Raw genomic sequence first — 17,823 nt, 5'->3', positions numbered from 1 at the left:
TTGGAAGGGACCTACAAGGCCATCGAGTCCAACCCCCTGCTCAGTGCAGGAATCCACCCTGACGGATGAAGAGACATACATTTCTTGGTGTGCCCTTCCATGATGGCTGCAAAACACATTACTAAACGTGGTGATTTAAGACTCACGTTAAGTGACTTTAAACCAGACATTAGGAAACTGGTATCACTTCATCAAGTTTGAAACTTAATATGGCAAAGGCTGAATTGCTTGTTTTTCCTCCTAAACCTTCTCCTCATCTCTCATTCTCTCTTACTGTCAATGATGTTACACTTACTCCAGTCAAGGAAGCTCGTAGTCTTGGCTTTATATTTGATTCCTCGCTCTCCTTTATTCCTCATATTGAGGCAGTAGCTAAATCCTGTCGTTTTTTCCTGTATAATATTGCCAGGATTTGAACATTTTTGTCTGTCTCTTCTGCCAAGACTCTTGTTCATGCATTGGTTATTTCTCGGTTGGACTACTGCAACCTTCTTCTCACTGGCCTTCCTTCTTCTCACATCAGTCCGTTGGTTTCTGTTCACCACTCTGCTGCTAAGATCATCTTCTTGGCTCGCCGCTCTGACCATGTTACTCCACTGCTGAAATCTCTTCATTGGCTTCCAATTCACTCCAGAATCCAATATAAACTTCTCCTGTTGACCTACAAAGCTTTTTACTGTCTAGCTCCTTCCTATCTTTCCTCTCTCTTCTCACACTATTGCCCCGCTCGTGCTCTCCGCTCCTCTGATGCCATGCTTCTCGCCTGCCCAAGGGTCTCCACTTCCCTTGCTCGGCTTCGTCCATTTTCTTCGGCTGCCCCTTATGCCTGGAACGCTCTTCCAGAACATTTGAGAACTACAAGTTCAATTGCAGCTTTTAAAGCTCAGCTAAAAACTTTTCTTTTTCCTAAAGCTTTTAAAACTTGAATTGTTCTGACTTTTATACTGCCTGTTTGGTGCATTCTCTTCCCCTCCTTATTGTTTTATTATGATTTTATTAGAATGTAAGCCTATGCGGCAGCGTCTTGGTATTTATTGTTTTACTCTGTACAGCACCATGTACATTAATGGTGCTATATACATAAATAATAATAATAATAATAATAATAATAATAATAATAATAATAAGCCCATCCATCACATAAGAATTTACAGAATAGTGAGGTACTCTACTGCCCAGAGAGCTTCGGCTATGGGGTGGTATATAAATGCAATAAATCAAATTAAACCAAACCTACCCTAGTTACTAAATGTGATATCTAATATACTTGCTAAATGACTATCAGTGTTTGAACAGATGATATCACTGGATCACGTTCACCAATTAAGTTTAATTGAATAAACAAAAAAATTTAATTGGATTTCAATTAATTGTTACTGTTTTGAATTTTATTGTTATTATCTTCCTTAGTGGGTCGTTGAAAACTGCTATTCTGAATAATGACTTTTATAGGGTAGGGTAGGGGGCACCTGGCACTGGGCATGAGTTTGTGGAACCAAGGGGGCGGTGACCTGAAAAAGTTTGGGAACCACTGTTGTAGACTATGTTATGTAGTTGAAAGCTTTTATCATTGCATCTATCTACTTTGGACTGGTGGAAGGCACTCTTTTCACGTTGTCTTCTGACACGCCTTAGGAGGAGCTAAACTGCAGTGTGTTTTGCAGAGTGTACAGATGTATTTCTTTGTAATCATTGTGTGTTTCACATTTTGCTTCCGGATGTGACATCCTTCTGCATTTACTTCCCTTATAAACCTTCTCTCCTCACTGGGAGCCCTGGAGAGCTTGCTGTTTGTGGACTGGTGGAGCCAGACCACCCCACCCGCTTAGTTGAGGGGAGAAGTTACTGTATTTCTTCGATTCTAAGATGCCATCGATTGTAAGACGCACACTAATTTCAGTACCACCAACAGAAAAAAAGGTTTGATTTTAAGAAAAAATCAACACACCCGCGATTCTAAGATGCAGCTCATTTTTAGGGATGTTTATATGGGGGGAAAGTGTGTCTTAGAATCGAAGAAATACATAGTTAGTTTCCAGTTTTGGGTCTCTGTTCGTTTGGGGAAGGGTCATGCTGCTTGGGGGCCCAAAGGCTGGCAAAGGGACCCCCGTGCCATCAGGTATTAGGTAGCCAGGATTTCTTGTCTTTCTTTGGGTCGCTCTGAGTGAAGGGCTTGCCATGATGTGGCTTTTCTTGCTCTTTTAAAGTTTTAAATGTGGTTGCCTTTTAGTTTCATTGTAACTTTTAGACTGTTTCCTCACACACCCTCCCTTGTCTCTTGTTAATTGTTCATACGCTCAGGGCCTTACGCTGATTTAATTCCCTCAAAGGAGGAAATTGTCAGCAAAGGAAGGAGACTGTTTCGAGTCCTGGTGGGAGTGGAGATGGAGAAGAGTGTGAAGATGGAAGAGCAAAGCTTTGCAGGCCCTGAAGCAGGAAACGTCTCCTGCAACATCCAGGAAGGGAGCAGTGCAGAGCCCTGGGAAGGAAGAGTGCAGCAGGACCAGCCTGGGAGCAACACCTGCTCAGATGCGGAGCGCCAGGGCTTCACGAGGTTCTGCTACCAGGAGGCTGAAGGGCCCCGAGAGGTTTGCAGCCGACTCCACCACCTTTGCCGCCAGTGGCTGAAGCCAGAAAGGAAGACAAAAGCTCAGATGCTGGACCTGGTGGTTCTGGAGCAGTTCCTGGCTGTCCTGCCCCAGGAGATAGAGAGCTGGGTCAGAGAATGTGGAGCAGAGACCAGTTCCCAGGCGGTGGCCCTGGCAGAAGGCTTCCTCCTGAGCCAGGCAGAGGACCAAGAGCAGGTGAGAGCATTTCATCCTGAGAACTAACAGGAACTGTGTTCTTAATACTTCCCTCAATTTCTTTTTGCATGTTCTCTAAGGAAGGGATGCCCCAATTTCCAATGACACCTGTTGTTCTTCATGTGTAGAGCAGGCCCTATTTAAATTTACAGTACATCATTAAAATATGCAATTCCATACCAGAGGATGTAGTGACCGCCACCAATTTAGATGGTTTAAAATGGGGGTTAAACAAAATCCTGGAGGAAAAGCCTGTGAATGGCTACTAGTCCTGATGGCTATATCCTACCTCCAGGTGATGGACCACTCTGGGGAGAGAATGCTGGACTAGATGGACCCTTGTTCTAATCCAGAATGGCTCTTCTTAGTTTCTCATGACCACAGGAGAAGTGAATGGGTTTGTGACGTTCTGGGGAAGGAGGGGATCCTTCTTCAACTGGTGTCAGAGTCCTTCCAACAGGACAGAAGTAGCATTTGTAGACACCAAGCTCCCGTGTTTACAGTGGGAAATGCTGGATATCTGGGTTGAACTCTTATCCCCCTGACAAAGACACAAGTTCCTATGCTCTGTGGCTTGGATGGTAGATCAACTTTAGAATGATGCCTAAAAGCCAAACCGATTGGGAAATGATGCCCACGGCCTTGACCTGATCCATTTCTTTCCTTCTCTATTCCCCCTTCTCTGTCTGTGATCCTCCCTCCAGTTCCAAGTCCAGGGGATGTTGGCGAAAGCACCCACAGATTTCCCTGAGGCAGAGAAGGCTCTACCAGGCACCGCACAAAGGCCGCTGGACTGGTGGATCTTGCAGGAGGGTGACGGAGGACCCTCCTCACTGGGTAACGATTAGTGGGACGTATTTCCTCATGGTCTTCCTTCCTCAATTCCACCTGAGGTGCATGAGCTGCTTTAACATTCTCCATGAGCCTGATTTTGCAGGGGGAGAGAGACCCTTTTTCATTAGATACTCAAAAACGAAATGTTATTTAGTATTGTGGTTTGAGTGTGTAAGACCCACTCTGGCCCGCTTGCCAGAGTGGGTCTTACACACTCAACAACTAAGGTCCTCCTCCAGGTGCCTACTCAGAGGGAAGATCGGAGGACGAAAACAAGGGAGAGGCCTTCTCTGTGGCGGCCCCCCAATGAAGTTCATTTGGCATTAACATTGTTATCTTTTCGGCGCCAGATCAAGCAAGACGTAATCAGCAGGATTTAATTAGTTTGGGTCTTTTTTTAGGTTCATAGTAGTTTTAAATGTATGTGTATATTGTATGTCTTTGCAGATTTTAATATTTGTATATAGTTTTTAAGTGTTTTTATCTTAAGTTAACTGCCCAGAGAGCTTCGGTTAGGGGATGGTAAACAAATGCAATAAATAAATAAACAAACAGATTCCATTACAACAATGAAAATGGGAATAGTTAAGAACGTTAACTTACCTTCTCATCTTCCCACCTTCTTTGTTTTCCTCACAGGGAACAGGAAAAACTGCAGAGAAAGTGAACTGATCCTGGGGGATCCTTCTAGGCCTCCTTCGCTTGGTGGTGGAGTGGAAGCGGTTTCTGCGCAGCCTGGGCAGGTAGGGGAGTCCTGGGGTCCTCCGTCCCCTGCACATCTCTTTGGTCCTGGAAGAACCTGCCCCTTTAGCCTTTGCTCTTCTCCCAAATGGCTGCTAGGAAGGCCTTGAATGTCCCTCATGAAGCTCTGGCATTCAGAAGGAGGACCTCACCATCTTTGTCATCAGGGATTGCTACATAATGCTCAAAGAGACAGTAATTTCTTCTGCTGCTTTCAGGGTCTGGTGACTTTTGAGGAGGTGGCAGTGCATTTCTCTGATGAGGAGTGGGCTCTGCTGGATCCAGGCCAAAGGACTGTGTACACGGAGGTCATGGAGGAGAATCGTGAGATCCTGGACTCTCTGGGTAAGGAATGGGATTCCTCTGGGTAAGGCTCCCTCTTTGACTTCTTGACAGATCCTGGAAGATGGAATTTCAGCTCTTCTTTCTTTGCGTCAATGCATAATACAATTGTCATTGAGGACAACAGTGCCTGGGCCTTGTTCCTGGGATACTCCAGATTAAGCTCACCGGGTGATGTACATGAACCCTTAAAAGTACAATCAAAACACTCACAATCCTCTCCAACTGTTACATGTTGGTCTTCTTACTGCCACTATGGAATTTGGATATTGGTTTAACTCTGAAAATAGCAGGATGTCCCTTGAGTTGGGGCTTCCCATCTCTGAGAAGTGGCCAAGACCTCTGCTCTTGGCATCTGATCTGCAATTGCCTTATTAATACGAATTCAGAGCAAGGTTCAAAAGCAGCGAATATGTGCCAGTGGCAGAATGATTCTTCTTGTTCCAAACAGGAACCTTCCACCTTCATTCCACCCCAGCTGCCTTCTCTTGTGCAGAACTTACAGGATCCAAACCTCTGCATGTTACCCTTGTGTTGAAGGGACTCCACTGGCTGCCTGTTTGCTGCTCTGCCAAATTTAAGGTTGTTGCTAGTATCTTAAGAACTTGGGAGCTGGTTAGTTGAGAATCTGCCTTCTCCCCTAAAGACCCATTCTGTTCTTGGTGTCCTTTGGTGAGGTGGTACCACATGCCTTTGAGGTCTGCTTCATAATTGTTTAGCATGATAGTGTCCACGGTCTGGTCACAGAATGATAGAATAGTTGAATTGGAAGGGGCCTACAAGGCCATCAGGTCCACCCCCTGCTATATGCAGGAATCCACGTCAAAGCTTCCCTGACAGATGGCTGTCCAGCTGCCTCTTGAATGCCCCTAGTGTGGGAGAGCCCACAGCCTCCACTCTGGGATGATCGAGAAGAGATCCTGGCCCTCCTCTGTGTGACAACCTTTCAAGTATTTGAAGAATGTTGTCATGTCTGCCTTCACACTTCTCAAGGCTCAACATGTGCAGTTCTATCAGTCTCTCCTCATAGGGCTTTGTTTCCAGTCCCCTGATCATCCTCGTTGCCCTACCCAGAGCCTAACCAGTGCTGAATAGAGGAGAACAAGTTCTTCACACAAATTGGAAGCTATACTTCTATTAATACATCCCAGAATAGCATTTGCTTTTTTTGCAGCGACATCACACTGTTGGCTCAAATTCAGCTTGTGATCTACAGCAATTCCAAGATCCTTCTTGCTTGTAGTATTGCTGAGCCAAGTATCCCCCATCTTGTAACTATCCATTTGGTTTCTTTTTCCTAGCTGTAGAAATGGGCATTTATCCCATTTATGTTAAGGATGAAGAGTACAAACAGCATTCCATCATGTTAAAAGCCGTTATTGGGGGGTGGGTCATTCTAGCATCCTGAAATGGAAAATGTTTCACCAATCTTTCTGAAATGGAGACCTGCCAGAAAGAAATGCTGGTTTTACATACCCTGTGCGTTTCAAGAAGATTGGTGCAATATTGAGGGCAGGATGGCAATTCAAAGGATTAAAGTAGGAAAAACCTTGGTGACTCCGGGTACTTCCGGGTAGCGACTATTTTTTTGTGCACTAAAAGCTCTGAATTGGGACCCTTACCCTTCAAACCAGTGGTCCTCCTGTCCTAATTGGTGGAATGGCTTTTCTTTTTTCAAAATTCCCTTCCCTTGATTTTTTATTAATTTCTTTAAATTTCAACGTTTCCCTATGGGGAATTTGATAAGTCAGTGCATGCACCTCAGATTCCCAGGAGGGTGAGGGGAGAAGAAGGAGAGCGAGGCCCACGCCCAGCTGCAAGTGCAGCACCAGCACCGACTTGAGGGAGGGGGGGGTTGCCGTGGTCTATAGAAATACAATCTCCCTATCTAGGCTTCCTGTTCAGTCGATAACTGGTCTGGAGTGTTTATACTGTGTGTTGGGTACACGAGACAGATTAGGGATTCTGCTGGTGTACCGTCCACCCCGCTGCCCAACAGTATCCCTGCCTGAGCTGACGGAGGTTGTCTCGGATCTGGTGTTGAGGACCCCCAGGATGATGGATCTGGGGGATCTCAACTTCCATGCCGAGGCTGTATCCGGGGCAGCTCAGGACTTCATGGCCGCCATGACAACCATGGGGCTGTCTCAACATGTCATCAGCCCAACACATGCAAAGGGACACACACTTGACTTGGTTTTCTCAACTGGGCAGGAGGATGGTGATCTGAAAGTGGGGGAATTAACATCTACCCCCTTGTCATGGTCAGATCACTTCCTATTGAGGTTTAGACTTTCGGCGGCCTTTCCCCTCTGCAAGGGTGGGGGGCCTATTAAAATGGTCCGCCCCCGGAGGCTAATGGACTCCGATGGATTCCAGAGGGCTCTGGGGGATTTTCCTGCTGGTATGGCCGGTGCTCCTGTCGAAGCCCAGGTCGCTCTGTGGAATGCAGAGATGACTCGGGCGGTTGACACGATCGCGCCCAAGCGTCCTCTCCCTCTGAGCAGAGCCCGGTCAGCTCCTTGGTATACATCTGAGCTGAGGGCAATGAAGCAAGAGGGGAGACGGCTAGAACGCAGGTGGAGGAAAACTCGTGCTGAGTCTGATCGAACACGGGCTAGAGCTCACTATCAAGCCTACTCTGTGGCGGTGGGGGTGGCAAAGAGGCAGTTCTTTTCCACCAGCATTGCATCTTCTCAGTGTCGTCTGGCGGAGCTTTTCCATGTGGTTCGCGGCCTGTTACACTCTGGGCCAGGTAGAGAGATGGTGGAACCTTCGGTAGCACGCTGTGACGAGTTTGCACGGCACTTTGAAGATAAAGTCGCTCAGATTCGTCATGAATTGGACACCACACTTAACGCAGCTCCACTAGTAGAGGTGTTCAGAGCACCGTCCGGTGCAGTTTTATTGGATGAGTTTCAGTTAGTGAGGCCCGAGGATGTGGACAAGGTGCTTGGCCAAGTCCGGTCGACCACCTGTGTGCTTGACCCTTGCCCCTCGTGGCTCATTACATCAAATAAGGAGGGGACCGCAGGCTGGGTCCAGGAGGTTGTAAATGCCTCCTTGAGAGAGGGAGTGGTGCTGGCCTCTTTAAAAGAGGCGGCAATTAGACCACTCCTGAAGAAGCCTAACCTGGACCCGGAGGATGTTAACAACTACAGGCCGGTGGCTAATATCCCTTTCCTGGGCAAGGTGCTTGAGCGGGTGGTTGCAGGACAACTCCAGGCACTCTTGAATGAAACGGATTATCTAGATCCATTTCAATCGGGTTTCAGGCCTGGTTTTGGAACGGAAACTGCCTTGGTCGCCCTGTGGGATGACCTCTGTCGGGAGAGAGACAGGGGGAGTGCGACCCTGTTGGTTCTCCTAGACCTCTCAGCGGCCTTCGATACCATCGACCATGGTATCCTGGATAGGTTGTCTGAGCTGGGAGTTGGAGGTACTGCGTTGCAGTGGTTCCGCTCCTACTTGGATGGCCGATTCCAGAAGGTGGTGCTGGGGGATTATTGCTCTGTGCCGTGGCACCTAAGCCATGGGGTTCCGCAGGGCTCTATCTTATCCCCTATGCTATTTAACATATACATGAAGCCGCTGGGGGAGGTTATCCGGGGATGTGGACTGAGGTGTCATCAATATGCAGATGATACCCAGCTCTACCTTTCCTTTTCATCAAATCCAGGTGAGTCAGTGGCTGTTCTGAATCAGTGCCTGGGCATGGTAATGGACTGGATGAGGGCTAATAAACTGAAACTCAATCCAGACAAGACGGAGGTACTGTTAGCGGGTGGTTCTTCTGTCCGGCGAGGTGATGTTTGCCCTGGCCTGGACGGGGTTGCACTCCCCTTAAAGGATCGGGTCCGTAGTTTGGGGGTGCTCTTGGATCCAGAACTGTCGCTTGAGGCACAGGTGAACTCAGTGGCAAAGAGCACCTTTTATCAGCTCAGGCTGATATACCAACTGCGCTCTTATCTGGACAGTGATAGCCTAGCTACAGTTATCCATGCTCTGATAACCTCTCATTTGGATTACTGCAATGTGTTATACGTGGGGCTGCCTTTGAAAATGGTCCGGAAGCTTCAGCTGGTACAAAACAGGGCAGCCCGTTTACTAACAGGGAGTGGCTGACGAGACCACATTACGCCAGTCCTTTTACAACTTCATTGGCTGCCAGTCCAGGTCCGGGCCCGATTCAAAGTGCTGGTATTAACATTTAAAGCCCTAAACGGCTTGGGGCCAGGTTATCTGAAGGAACGCCTCCTCCCATATGTACCTGCCCGGACCCTAAGGTCATCTTCAGGGGTCCTTCTCCGTGAGCCCCTGCCAAAGGAAGTGAGGCAGGTGGCTACCAGGAGGAGGGCTTTCTCTGCTGTGGCACCCCGGCTGTGGAATGAGCTCCCTAAGGAGGTTCGCTTGGCACCTACATTATATGCTTTTAGACGCCAGGTGAAGACCTTTTTATTCTCCCAATATTTTAACAATCTATAAATTTTAAATAACATGGTTTTAAATTTGTAATTTTGCATTGCTGCTGTTTTGTTTTTATCTGGTTGAGCTTTTATATTGTATTTTATATTATGGTTTTATACTGTTGTTTTATATTTCGAATGGTTTTAATTTTTGTGAACCGCCCAGAGAGCTCCGGCTATTGGGCGGTATAGAAATGTAATAAATAAAAAAATAAATAAAGGGACCAGGTAAGTGGGGGGGGGGCTTGCCAGGTAAGGGGACAGGTGGGAGGGGTGTCTTACCTGATCGGTCACAGCCAGTCCCAGGCTTGAATCGAGCCCCCTGGTCAACACGGAAGCAAGGCCGCAGGTGTGGCCTTGCTTCCAGGTGGACCAGGGTGTTAGGCCCTCTGAAGAGTTTCTGGGGATGGACTCAGGATGAGGAGGAAGCGGAACCTTTGCAGACAGAGGCTAGTGTCACGGCTGCTGACCTGGTGCCAGCTGGGAGTGGGGCCAACTCAAGAGAATGAAGTGGAAGCAGAGCCAAGTACCAGCGAGCCGGTGATTAAACCAGCAGGGAGTTTGGCCAATTCAGAAGACACAGAGGGAGAAGCAACAAACTTACCCGCACAGTTGTTTAGGCAGCATAGGGTGGAAAAGGAAGCCCGGCGCAGGTCTCTGCATATTTATGCTAGACGCCAGCTCAATAGGGAACACCTGTAGCTGCCAGGGAGGGGTATTTAGAGAGCTGGGAAGCAACAGGAACTTTGCCAGAGATGAACTGAGCACCCTGGCGAAAGCTCTTGATTCCTGTTTCGGATCTTGGTGACCTTGTATCCTGGTTGAACTTCGGACTGGCTTAGAATTCATGACCTGCTCCTATCCCTGGACTTCTGGACTGTTTCTTGGACTCTTGTAAGCCTTTGACTTTTGGAATGGAACTGGACTCTGCCTCATGTTTAAACGTCTTGTACTCTGACATTAAAGAGTTAACTGTGTTATTTCATAGCACCGATAAAGACAAACTCCACTGTTTGTTTGCTGAGTTTGTGGCCAAATTCTTGGGGTTTGTCTGGGCACGCTGCCCACATCTGTATCTCCATCTAATTAGCTGGTCTATTGGCAGCTTTCCCAGACACAGGGGGCTCAATTCAAACCCGCGCCCGGCCACGACAGAGCAGTTAAGTAGGGAGGAGCTTGCCTGGAGGCGCCGCCACAGTCCTTAACCCTCAACCCTAATCCCAATTAACAAAAGTGCGTACATCTCTGTCACTTTTCAAGTTAGAAACATCAAAATGGGCAGCATGACAGCTTCTAAATGTATCCAGATTCATGCCCATTTTGAAGGAAAGCCGAGCATGCCCTGAATTTTGGGGAATATTTGAAGTTAAACCTAAATCAGAATCTTCCTCTCAGGTAACCACGTCAAAAATGAACACAGGAAACATCAAGATAGAAAATTACTAAACGGGGTGAGCGTACAGACCTTGCGTTGCCACGCTTGGGTTGCAATACTTCTAAACACATCATTTATTTCATGCCATGTACTCATTTCAAACTGCTATGACGTGTTGGTTTTTTCAAGATGCACCCTCACACACACGCACACACTTATGTCACAGTTCACACACTCCAGGGTATGTCCAGCCAATAACTGTAATATAACAATAAAAATACTAATAATCAAAACAAAAAGAAGAATTAGAACAAAGACACTGTCTGTCTTTATTACCAGGACGGGGAAAGTGGACGTGCCCAGTGGGACAGTGTGGACTGTGCCCCCAGTCCTTTGGCTGGTCCTCTCTAGGTACTTGCCTTTGAGAAGCAACATGACACATGAACTCGTGCAACTCATGGGCTTCTTTCCACTGTTCCCCTTTGGAGGATTCTGTTGATCTTCCAGGGCAGTGGGCACGGCCACATGTCGTACAGCACATCATCCACTTGCACCACATCTATTCAGTTGTTCACCAAGATTATGGTGGGTACCTTGCAGTGCTGTGTTGCCTATCTGTTACTTTACTGCATATATTATTTAAGGTTGTATGTGTGAGTTTGCTGGGGCTACTTCTTCACCAATCCACTACAAGCTGGAAAAAGTCTGAGCCAAAGACAAAGCTATAAAAGTTGCTAAGTATTCTGTTTTGCTTATCCCCCCACCTCCCAACATTGGGATTGGAGAATGATTTGCATAGACTGATCATTTATCATGATTGGGAGATGAACCTGTCAATCAACGTTAAAAAAAAAGGTTCCCCACTCCCGCTTTACCAATACTATAAAAATTAAAAGCAAGCAAACCACAAGATGAGAAAATCTGAAAATTGACACAAATGACCCCCAATCATCACTCTCGAAGCAAAGTAAGTTTCAGAGATGTAGCTTTAAAGTCAAATTTATAGGCGTTCTTTTGCCCAATGCAATCCTATGTGAAAAAAGTTCCAAAATAGCGGGCAGAGCCCTGTGATTAAGTGCATTACTCCTCAAATGGGTGATCCGCTTCACAACAGTTTGCCCCTGATCCGATCTGGTTCCACCTTTGGAGGAGGCGAATCAGGCCGCTCTGCTATCGCTTCTACAAAGCGAAGCAGAGTACAGTCCTACCTGTAACCTCGACAAGGCAAGAGGATCACATGGGATGCCCAGGCCCTGGAGGCTAATGAATCCAGAGGGTTTCCTGCGCTTGCTGGGGGAATTCACTGCAGTGTCTTTTATGGGCCTTGGGCTCAAGATATGATTGCACCAAAATACACTTCCACAAATTGAGAAGCTTTGCCACCTTCACACTTTTCAAAGGAGCTGAAGGCAATGAAACAATTGGTTTGATGCCCAAAATTCAAGGAGGAAAACACTCTGAAGACCTGACAAAACACTGTTAAGAGCTCATTGATGGACTTACTCTGTGGTAGTGCTGGCTGCCAACCAATCTCACTTGGCTGCCATAATTGCATCTGCATAATGTTGAAGACGTTACAGATATTCTCTTAATGGTCTCCATGGAGGAGAGGAGAGTTAATCCTTTTCAGAAGACAGCTCTGGACAGCTTGCTTTTCATTTTATGATATAACTAGACATTGAAAACAACCAATAGGGTTGAAATCCCACTTTCCAGTTAAATGATCAGCTAGGAGAAAATGGCAGATTTTAAGTGCATTTTATTTTTACAGTATGTTATGTTGTTCATTTATTCTCTGAGCTACTTTATATGAGTTATTCCATATAAATGAAAGTGTTGTATGGCAGTCTACGTCTCAGTTCTATTGTTCATCAGGATATTTAATACGTTTGGAAGGATCTGCCTCACTAACTATTTTTTTTTAATATCCTGTGAATCAAATCAGCAACCGTTGGTTTTGTTCCAAGATTTCAAGATGATTTCTATGTTTATACTTGCAGGTGATCTCAGGGAGAGCAAGAAAAATGGCCCACACCAGAGAAGGAAAACTGAAACTGAAGAGAGGAGGGAAAACAAATCCATTTCGTGTGAAGGATCAGACATCTGTGAAATTCCAATACTGGAAGTAACAAGAAAAAAGAACATTCACAATAGGAAGACAAAGAGGAAAAGCTCTCAGTACATAAACACTCAGAAGATTCATTTAAGCAAATATCAAAGATTTCAATATTTAGAGTGTGAAAAACAATTCAGTTTCAACACACAACTTAAGTTGCATCAAATGATTCACACTGGGGAGAAGCCCTATGAATGCGTAGAGAGCTTTGCTCAGAGCACGCACCTTAAGCAGCATCAAAAAGTTCATGCTGGGGAGAAGCCCCATAAATGCTTAGAGTGTAGAAAGGGCTTTTCTCGGAGCACAAACCTTAAGCAGCATCTAAGAATACACACTGGGGAGAAGCCGTATAAATGTTTAGAGTGCGGAGAAAGCTTTGCTCAGAGCCCACACCTTAAGCAGCATCAAAGAATTCACACTGGGGAGAAGCCCTATAAATGTTTACGGTGCAGAGAAAGCTTTGCTCAGAGCGGACATCTTAAGCAGCATCAAAAAATTCACACTGGGGAGAAGCCTTATAAATGCTTAGAGTGTGGAGACAGCTTTGCTCACAGCACAAGCCATAAGCTGCATCAAAGAATTCACACTGGGGAGAAACCCTTTAAATGCTTAGGGTGCGGAGAGAGCTTTGCTCGGAGCACAAGCCTTAAGCAGCATCAAAGAATTCACACTGGGGAGAAGCCTTATAAATGCTTTGAGTGCGGGAAGAGCTTTGCTCAGAGCACAAACCTTAAGCTGCATCAAAGAATTCACACTGGGGAGAAGCCCTACACATGCATAGAGTGCGGAAAGAGCTTTGCTCACTGCACAAGCCTTAAGTATCATCAAAGAATTCACACTGGGGAGAAGCCCTATAAATGCTTAGAGTGTGGAGAGGGCTTTGCTCACAGCACAACCTGGAAGCGACATCAAGGAATTCACACTGGGCAGAAGCCCTATAAATGCTTAGAATGTGGGAAGAGCTTTGCTCAGAGCACAATCCTTAAGCAGCATCAAAGAATTCACACTGGGGAGAAGCCTTATAAATGCTTTGAGTGCGGGAAGAGCTTTGCTCAGAGCACAAACCTTAAGCTGCATCAACGAATTCACACTGGGGAGAAGCCCTATAAATGCTTTGAGTGTGGGAAGACCTTTGTTCAGAGCACACACCTTAAGCAGCATCAAAAAATTCACACTGGGGAGAAGCTCTATAAATGCTTAGAATGCGGAAAGCGCTTTACTCATGGTTTTCACCTTAAGCGGCATCAAAGAATTCACACTGGGGAGAAGCCATATAAATGTTTAGAGTGCGGACAGGGATTTGCTCTCAGCACAAGCCTTAAGCGGCATCAAAGAATTCACACTGGGGAGAAGCCCTATATAGTGCAGAAAGAGCTTTGCTTGCAGCAGAAACCTTAAGCTACATCAAAGAATTAATTTTATTTATTTACTTGTTTACTGCATTTTTATACCGCTCCCATAGGCAGAGCTCTCTGGGCAGTTTACATAAATTCTAAAATAGATATTGAAACAAGTATAAACAATTTAAAATTCTAAAACACAGAACATACACACATAAGGCATTAAAAACCATTAAAAAACTAAATATGCGGGTGATTAAAGATGTGCCGCCATATGCTTGGTAAAGAGGAAAGTCTTAACCTGGCGCTGTAAAGATAGCAGCGTTAGTGCCAGGCGAGCCTCATCAGGGAGATGATTCCATAGTCTGGGGGACACCACCGAAAAGACCCTATCCCTCGTTGCCACACTCCAAGCCTCTCGGAGTAGGCACCTGGAGGAGGTCCTTAGATGTTGAACGTAGTGAGCGAGTATATTCCTGTCGTGAATATTCATACTGGGAAGAAGCCCTATAAACGCTTAGTGTAGCATTTATAGTGTCATAGAATAGTAGAGTTGGAAGGGGCCTATAAGGTCATCGAGTAAAACCCCCTGCTCAATGCAGGAATCCACCCTAAAGCATACCTGAAAGATGGTTGTCCAGCTGCCTCTTGAATGCCTCCAGTGTAGGAGAGCCCACAACCTCCCTAGGTAACTGGTTCCATTGTCGTACTGCTCTAACAGTCAGGAAGTTTTTCCTCCTGTCCAGCCGGAATCCGCATTCCTGTAACCTGAGCCAGTTATTCTGTGTCCTTCATCCTGGAATGATTTAGAAGAGATCCTGGCCCTCTTCTGTGTCACAACCTTTCAAGTCATTGAGGAGTGCTATCATATCTCCCCTCAATCTTCTTCTCCAGGTTAAACATGCCCAGTTCTTTCAGTCTCTCCTCATAGGGCTTTGTTTCCAGGCCCCTGATCATCTTCTGAACATGCTCCAGCTTGTCTGCATCCTTCTTGAAGTGTGCTGCACAGAACTGGGCGCAATACTCAAGATGTGGCATAAGCAGGGCTGCATAGAGGGGAATCAATACCTCATGCGATTTGGAAGATATACTTCTTTTAAAGCAGCCCAAAATAGCATTTGCTTTTTTTGCAACCACATCATACTGTTGGCTCACATTCAGCTTGTGATCTAGAGCAATTCCAAGGTTCTTCTTGTTTGTAGTATTGCTGAGTCACGTATCACCCCTCTTGTAAATGTGCATTTGGTTTCCTTTTCCTAGGTGAAGAGCTTGGAATTTATCCCTATTAAATTTCATTCTGTTGTTTTCAGCCCAGCACTCCAGCCTATCAAGATCACTTTGAAGTTTGTTAATCGGAATATCATGGGGTGCTTTGTCAAAAGCTTTGCTGAAGTCAAGATATAGCACATCCACAGCATTTCCACAGTCCACAAGGGAGGTTACCCGATGAAAAAATGAGATCAGATTAGTCTAACAGGATTTGTTCTTGACAAATCCCTGTTGGCTTCTAGTAATGACTGCATTGTTTTCAAGGTGCTTCCTGATTGACTTCTTTAGAATCTGCTCCAGAATTTCCCCATGGTTGGATGTTAGACTGACTGGTTGGTAGTTCCCAGGTTAGCACTCCTCCAGTCATACAGCACCTCACCCGTCTTCCATGATTTCACAAAGATAATAGACAGTAATTCTGAGAGTTCTTCCACTAGCTCCTTCATTACTCTAGGATGTAGTTCATCAGAGCCTGGAGGTTTGAACTCATTCAAGGAAATTAGGTGTTCCTTTACCATTTCTTTATCAATCTCAGACTGCAATCCTGCTTGTGCTTCACTTTTTCCAGGGGGGTCATAGACCCGCTTTTGGGAGAAGCCTGAGCCAAAGTAGGAATTGAGCACTTCAGCTTTTTCTTTGTCATCTGTTATTACCCATCCTCGTTAAGAAGTTGAACCACAATTTCTTTCCTGTGTGTTTTACTATTCACGTATCTGAAGAAAGCCTTTTTATTGCTTTTAGCATCCCTCGCTAATCTCAGCTCATTCTCAGCTGTAGCCTTCCTGATGCCATTTTGGCACTTCTGTGCTACCTGTGCTTCTTTTGTAGCCTGGCCTTCCTTCCACTTCCTGTATGTATCCGTTTTTGTTTTCATGTCACCATGTAAGCTTTTTGTTGAGCTACACTGGTTTCTTTGGTTGTCTTTTATCTTTTTTCCATATTGGAATTGTTTGTAATTTTGCCTTTAAGATTTCTTTTTTTAAATACTCTCACCCATCTTGGACTCCTTTTCTCATTAGGGTTACTTGCTATGGGACCTTACTTATCATAGTTCTGAGTTTATTAACATAAGCTTTCCTTATAAACTTCCATCTTCTTCTGAGTGTCCTTTTCCTTATATAGTTCTTGATAAAATTCCTGATTTTTTTTTGTTTGTTTTACCTTTCATTGTGTGATGGGGGGGGCGGAGCTTGGCAGCCATGAAGCTGGTAAGAGTTTCTTAGAGTTCTCACCGGCTATGCCGGAAAAGTCAATTATCTCTTTTAAAAGGGCATAAATCTTAAATGAGTAGGTTGGAAAAAGACTATAAATATTATCTGTTGGTGTTGTTGACATTTGCGAAGTGGAAATGAGATAAGTGTGAAAATTGATGCGGTCTTGGCTGTGGGACAGTGTTTCAAGGACTGGAAAGTGAAAGTAAGCTGTCTGTGTGCTGGGACTGTGAAAACTGCTTGTTATAGTAATGAGATTTCACAGCGAATGTTGACTTGATTATGGTGAATCTCATTCTTTATTTGAGAAGAATAAGTTGTTAATCACCAGAATTACAATAAGATAAAAGCACCCGGGCAGGATTGATAGACTGTGTTGACTATGGAGAGATAAAAATAGCCCAGACAAGGAGGAGAGCCGTGACGTTAAGAAACAGATTTATGCCCTATGTCGAGTACAAAGAAAAAAATTAAAACCGAATGTGCAAAAGTAAAAACCCAGTAACCACAACCTCCCACACCTGGAGAACTTGGCTTCGGAAGAAGTGCAGGGAGAGACAGAGAAAGCAGCGGCAGATTTTAAAATGGCGGAAGGTGTTGGCAGGGAGCCAGCCACCATGGCTGAAATTAAAAGCTTTATATTAGAAAACAATGAAAGTATCTTCAAGAAAATAGATCAAAAGGCAGAGAGATCAGATAAGCGATTAGCAGTGCTTGCAGAGAAAATTGCCCAGAACGTTAAAAGTATAAAAGAATTGGAAGCAGGAGCAAATTTGATGGAGAAGAGACAGGACCTTTTGGAAGAAACCTCTAATGTGCAATTCCAGGACCATGAATTAAGGCTGATCCAATTAGAAGACCAGAATCGTCGTTCATCGATACGCGTTAAGCATCTTATTCAAGCACCAGGAGAAAACTTAAGAGATATAATCCTGCAATGGTTCAAAGATATGATGCCTGATTTGGAAATAGAGGACTGTGATTTTGACAGAATTCATAGAGTGGGGGGGGCAAAATTATAAAGGAGCTAGTAGAGACATTTTGGTAAAATTTGGCAATTATTATAAGAAAGAGCAAGTTATGAAGAAATTGAGATCCATGGCCCTGCTACAATATAAGGGTAAACCAGTGCAAATTTACAACAATCTTTCTCAGCACACACTTAATTGGAGACGCAGTGTAAAGCAGATAACGAAAATACTAGTGAAAAAATATGCATGGGGATATCCTGTATTTTTAAGATTTACATATGGTGGGGGAGAGCACAGAGTATTATTATTATTATTATTATTATTATTATTATTATTATTTATTTATTTATTTAT

General features: G+C 45.0%; 1 protein-coding gene across 1 annotated transcript in view; it reads left to right on the top strand.

Moving 5' to 3' along the window:
• LOC134395770 (zinc finger protein 345-like) overlaps window positions 1–14,809 on the top strand; it is a 38,974-nt gene extending 24,165 nt beyond the window's left edge. Inside the window, exons 6-8 of the mRNA XM_063121931.1 lie at window positions 7,975–7,989; window positions 13,149–14,042; window positions 14,443–14,809. Coding sequence (XP_062978001.1) covers window positions 7,975–7,989; window positions 13,149–14,042; window positions 14,443–14,473 — 940 coding nt within the window. The 3' untranslated portion in view covers window positions 14,474–14,809. The remainder of the gene's footprint in view (window positions 1–7,974; window positions 7,990–13,148; window positions 14,043–14,442) is intronic.
• The last annotated feature ends 3,014 nt before the right edge of the window (window positions 14,810–17,823 follow it).

The sequence above is a fragment of the Elgaria multicarinata genome, chromosome 3 (genome assembly GCF_023053635.1).
Source record: "Elgaria multicarinata webbii isolate HBS135686 ecotype San Diego chromosome 3, rElgMul1.1.pri, whole genome shotgun sequence".
Lineage (NCBI taxonomy): Eukaryota > Metazoa > Chordata > Lepidosauria > Squamata > Anguidae > Elgaria > Elgaria multicarinata.
The sequence above is the reverse complement of the archived record's forward strand: the minus strand, read 5'-3'. Positions and strand labels throughout refer to the sequence as shown.